A 5,950-nucleotide genomic window follows, 5' to 3' on the forward strand; every position below is an offset into this window, starting at 1 on the left:
TAGTTTGTGTCTGTATTTTACAAGACGGTATTCTCTTCCCTTGATGGCTGCAAGGGAAGCAAGAGCAGTGCTTGTAACTGTGAGCACTCTGCTAAGAGAAACAAAGTAATTCAGAAATGGTAAATTGATGACTAGCCATGGCAGGTAAACCTCCTTCTAAGGGTAGGCGATGGGTTCTAGCTAATTAGATCTATTACACTGTTACAACAACCATTATTCGTCTGGAAAGTTGTTTACAGCAGAGGCCATTTATGCAAACATAGGAGAGGAAGACAGCTAGATTTATTCAGAAGGCCCGATACGTACGAATGACTTTGATACATGAACTAGACTGCAAGAGCACAAAGACCCTGTAATATCTCTCCTTTTTTCCAGCAACTATGCCTGCCTCCTGCTGCCCTCAGTTGGGGAAGTATATTTGCATGCTTTAGCGTCGTAAGTCCCAGGTTCAACCCTGCTGCTGGTACCCTTCCAAGAAGCACGGTGCTGTATAATCACATTCATACATCAGCACTAATCTGACAGCTAAGGAAAGTACTGAGTTTTAACTGAGGTATAGAAAGACACTGTGGAGTTTTAGTGTTGGGCAGGTAGAGGGCTGAATATAACTAACTGTGGTAGGAACAGCTCATTTACTGAGGCAATGTCCAGGAAAAATAATGACTGAACTACTTAAGTCACTGTTTATAAGCATACAGAGTTGTAAGAGCTTAACATCAGCAGAGTAAGCCATTTTGTTTTGGGCAGTTACCTCTGCAGTAACAGAAAAAGCTCAAATACCATAATTTGATTAGTCTACTTTAGGAGGTTTTCCATCAAAACCAAACAGGTTCCATGCAAAATATGTACAATTGAGGCAGAAGTTGTAATCTGCATTGTATTAGTAACAGTGAAGAAGTCACTGTTTCCATGTAAGCTACTAGCTTGGAATGCAAAAAATGGGAGCAACCAGTTAACTGCAAACCACGTAAGCTTACTTCTATGACATGGAAGTGTGGAGATGCTTTGATAAGCTGTAAGCTGTGTGTCAGTATTATCGTCATGCCACTGAGGTCTTTCCTAGGTTACTACTAGGTGCTCAAACACTTTAGGATGTATTATAACAGCAGAAGAGTTTAGTTAAGATAGTAATAACAGGAATCAGGTACTCCATCTCCAGTACAAGTAACTATTTTTGACAGAGAAAAAAAAGGCAAAGTGCCACATTTATGCTTTTTGCACCATTTCATGTTTCCAATAAAACAAGTAATTATTTATATTTTATTAGCCAGAACAGGTCATCAGCTTGCATTACATTGACACAGACTGGAGGTTCAGACGTGCCAGCAACCTGCCAAGAGGAGAGAGATCAAACATAGCAACTCTTGCACAGTGGTACTAGTAACTGAGCATCCCCCTTGCCCAAGCCCAAGCAATTTTAGTTATAAGCAGGCAAATTTCAGGACACCCAAGAAGAAATGACTGATGTCTCTTTAACATACAACAATGATGCTCAAGCTTATTGTTTTCTACCCCTTTTTGCAGACTACGAAGCAGCCCATAGCTTTTTTCAAAATGCCATTTCAGTGGAAATTCTGTATTTGAAAATTACTCTAGAATTTTGTAATACTCGGTTGTTGCTATACAAGAACAAGCCCAATCACTTCTATATGGGCCTTGCATAATCAGGTGTGCAGTGTATGCAGTTCCATTGCATGGTGCTCCTTTTCTCTGTTCAAAGGAAGGTTTTAACAGGCTGCATTAATCTCTGCTGGTAATTCTCTACTACAGCTAAGAAATAAGTCCTCAAGTACTACTTTATTATTTTAATAACCTACAAAGCAACAGTTATCCCTATTTTACAGCAAAAGGGCAGACCAGAGTCACCTAATAACTGTAGGCAAAGCCTGATATACCTACCTGCAACATTCTTCCATTCCTCCTTCCTTTCTTACTCTTCCTCCCTGCATGATGTCCCTAATCCCATTTACCATGTCAGAAGAACAAAAAGAATACTGGTATCCCATAATTTCTGCATCCCCCTTTAACAACCTACTTCATTCAGAATGCCCCCAAATAAGCTAATGGTATAGTTTAGTTGAGGTTTAAAATGATAAATACGAAGTTCACATGCCTGTGTTTCTCACTCTCTAATTATACTGTATTATTAGCAACTTGTCCTTTGTCACTCTTTCTTCCTGGGCTGGCACTGAATCGTTTTGGTCCTGAAAGAACACCAGCCACTTACCATTTACTTATCTGCAACAGCAGGAGTTTTCTTTTTAGGTCTAAGCTTGAAATACAAGATGAGCATTGCAACGCTTGTGTATGTTGCTATTACATACTGGAAAACATAAAAGTTAGGTTTAGTTTCATTCTAAACCCCAGAAAACACCATTATACTAGACTACAAAAGTTAGTATACATAATACATACATTCCTTCTGCCTGTGATGGTATAGGAATTGAAGTACTTCTGAAATCCAGTGAACTGGTGTTGAGATCCTGAGTCATGGCCAGCCATGGCTGCTTCTCCTAACAAGAAATACAGGACTGGATCAATAGAAAAATCAAACTAATCGCTACACTTAATAATTCCATTGTCAGCTATTAAATCTGCTTTCAGGACATTCAACAGACAGTGGATATACTACATAAGGAACAGGCACATTCAGAGCACTGTATCTTAAGGCACAAAACAGGTGACACAAGAGCAGACAAGGAAATGAGGGGTTCTGAAGGGAAGAACATTTATGATTTTCAGCGTTCATTCAACAAAGTTTAAACATGGGAAAAAAAAAAGGTCAGGATGATGATAAAAGGTGATAAAAGGGAAAATTCTTCAAAGCACTTATAAAGAAGAGACCTGCCAGTCCTGTCCACACAACCATTCAACACAAGCAAATTTCTACCAATTGTTCAGCAATCTGCAATACCTAATTAAAACTTGGTGAAAAGATTCAGACTAGACCCCTGCTCTGTATTGTTATTCAAAACGCCACTTTACAACTTTTACACCATATTAGAGTGCACAAGTGTTGTTAATAAGAACTGCCCTGCACTCAGTTGCACATTTCTACTGCATCTTACTTGCCCACCCTAGTATTCACAGATCTAGATAAAAATACACTTTTTTTCCCCCCAGTTAGTTTTCAGCTAGATCAGCAAGTTATTTGAACCAGCTACAAAGCCTCAGAAGTGCTTTCACAGGAACAACAAAAACACCAAGTACATGAGGGCATGCTTTTGTATTTTGTCTGTGTCTGGACACAAGTTTCAGGTCTACTGTAAGAAGTTCATTAACACAAAAGCCTGGCATGGCTACAGTAGCACACTTGCAGATTCACTGAATGGTTCAGGATCTCTGAAGATCGCATAGTCCAGCCCCAACCTGCTCAAAGCAGAGGCAGCTACAGCAGCTCACTGAGGAACATGCCCAGTCAGGTTTTTAATATCTTCAGAGATGGAGACTCCACAACTGCTCTGGGGAACCTGTTCCAGTGTTTGATCACCCTTAAAATAAAAGGATTTTTCTTTTTAATGTTTATATTTTTTTCTTATGTTTAAGAGGGTTTTATGTTTAGGACAAACATTTGTTGTTTATCTTGTAACTCACTCCAAAAGAAGTACACACACCACATGGTTACCTACCAAACCAGGCAGATGCTGTAGCCACCAGCACTCCAGAAGAAACTACTCCAGCAGGTGCTATATTTATTAACACAGCTGTTATGAAAACCCAATCCCATAATGTATCTGCAGTGTATAATGAGGTAAGTGTGCCTGTAACTGGATTGACTACATAACAGCTAAAAATCTTCACGAAACAACCCCCCTAAACATTTGCCATACTTGGACTTGGAAAACCAAGGTCAGATTTTCTTATGCCTGACCGATGCAAGAGCCTGGACAAGAGTCACTGCGTTCTTCCGAAGACGGCTCAGAGCCCAGACATCGCAACACAGGTTTTCTTTTTCGGAAGAGCCCCCGGTGCCCTTGCCAGGCGCGGCCCGCCACGCCGGCTGCCCTGACACCGGGCGCCACCGGCTGCCGCGCTCGCCCCGGCCCCGCACAGAAGCCGGGCCCATCTCGCTGGCACAAACAGCCACGACCCCGGCGGTCCCTCGCCTCAGCTCGCATCGGACCGGGGGAAGGGACGCGGCGGCCCTTGGTACTCGGAGAGGAGCGACGCCGCGGCTGAAGGTCGCGGGCGCGCCGGGGGACAGCCGCGGCTCAGCGCCGCAGACAACCACTCTCCCGCCCGGCGGCGCAGCTCTACAGCAGGGAGCGCGGGCAAGGGTCTGCAGCTGGGGCGGGCACCGTCCCGCTCGGACACCCAGGGGTACCTCAGCCGCCGCTGCCGTCCCGCCGCCGCTGCCGTCCTGCCGCCGCCGTCTGCCCTTCGCCAGCGCCCTCCCACAAAATGGCGGCTGCCGCGCGCGGCCGCCGTGCGCAGCTACCGCAGTCCGCGGGGATTGGCTGCACCCATCAGCGAGCAGGTTCTCTCCGCCCCCTTCTTTCTCGTTGGTTGAGAAGCGGTCTCGCTGCTTCCGCTTGCCCTTTCCCTCTTGCCCTGCGTACTACTTCCGGGTGGCGTGCCGTGCTCTCCGCGTGCGGCGCCCGGTCCTGCTCTTCGTTCCTGGGCTTCCCCGTGGCAGCGGCCTGGGGCCCGGCGGCAGCGAGTGAGGGGCTGCGGGAGCCAGAGCCGCAGCGGCCGGGGGAGGTAAGGTCTCTGCCGGCAGAGCTCCAGCTCTGCCTGGTCCAACTGGAGCACAAGTCTTATGAGGAGCGGCTGAGGGAGCTGGGGTTGTTCAGTCTGGAGAAGAGGAGGCTGAGGGGAGACCTTATCGCTCTCTACAATTACCTGAAAGGGGGTTGCAGAGAGGTGGGTGTTGGTCTCTTCTCCCAAGTGAGAAGTGATAGAACGAGAGGAGATGGCCTCAAGTTGTGCCAGGGGAGGTTCAGGCTGGATATTAGGAAAAATTTCTTTACTGAGAGAGTGGTGAAACACTGGAACAGGCTGCCCATGGAAGTGGTGGAGTCTCCATCACTGGAGGTGTTCAAGGAACGTGTGGACGAGGCATTGCAGGACATGGTTTAGTGGGCATGGTGGTGTTAGTTGATGGTTGGACTTGATGATCTTACAGGTCTTTTCCAACCTTAATGATTCTGTGAACTGCGCGGTGTGGCCTGTGCAGCCGGCTCAGTTGCCAGCCGTGGAAGGTGTCTCTGTTGCTTAGTGAGCCCTTTGATGAAGTGTGTCTTGATGAACTTTAATTTTATTATGTGCTTTCACATTTAAAGTAGTTTTATATGTTTAACAGACTACTTTAAATTTGACAAAATAGTGTTTCAGTGCTAATTTCTGTAGAAGTACTGTTGACCAAAATAATAAACAGAATGTGAGTCATGACATAATAAATAAGGTGTTGTTTACTGATTGAAACATAGTAAGGGTAAACATATCTATTAAATATGCAGGGAGATACACTTTTAGTTTACACAAATACATATCAAATTATATTAACCCTTAAGGATGGTATCCAAAAGGTAAAGATGCAGACCAAGCTTACTTAACATTTCACTCACAGCTTTCTCCTTGATGGCTGAAGCTGGTAATTTGCCCACTGAATGTAGTAAAGATCTGTTCGGAAACTTATGGCTAAAACAGTTTTATGAATATCTATGTGGTGCATCTATCTGCCTTAAAAAATTAATACTTTAGTACAATTGGGCAATAGTAAAAAGTGTTAGGGATGCATGTGTTTAGATGGACCACTGCAACACTTCAGTGTAGTCAAACAGAAATGTGAGTTTCTATTTTGTCACTGAGTAACTGTAAAGTAGCCATCTGAATTCTTTCTTAGTCTGGGGGTAGTTCACTCTTATGTTTCTTCAGTGTTTGTGAAGAACAAGCGTAATAACTGCAAGTTTAATCTCTGTTTTGTCTTTTGTCCTATAGAACCGCAAGC

General features: G+C 44.5%; 1 protein-coding gene across 1 annotated transcript; it reads right to left on the reverse strand.

The window, feature by feature from the left end:
• Positions 1–1,154: 1,154 nt before the first annotated feature.
• ATP5MK (ATP synthase membrane subunit k) lies at positions 1,155–4,373 on the reverse strand. Its single transcript, XM_059820839.1, has 4 exons — positions 4,325–4,373; positions 2,416–2,513; positions 2,228–2,323; positions 1,155–1,330 (listed from the first exon to the last, which is right to left on the reverse strand). The coding sequence occupies exons 2-3, from the start codon at positions 2,500–2,502 to the stop codon at positions 2,231–2,233; spliced, it is 180 nt and encodes a 59-aa protein (XP_059676822.1). The 5' UTR covers positions 2,503–2,513; positions 4,325–4,373; the 3' UTR covers positions 1,155–1,330; positions 2,228–2,230.
• Between the last annotated feature and the right edge of the window lie 1,577 nt (positions 4,374–5,950).

The sequence above is a fragment of the Gavia stellata genome, chromosome 9 (assembly GCF_030936135.1).
Source record: "Gavia stellata isolate bGavSte3 chromosome 9, bGavSte3.hap2, whole genome shotgun sequence".
Classification (NCBI taxonomy): domain Eukaryota; kingdom Metazoa; phylum Chordata; class Aves; order Gaviiformes; family Gaviidae; genus Gavia; species Gavia stellata.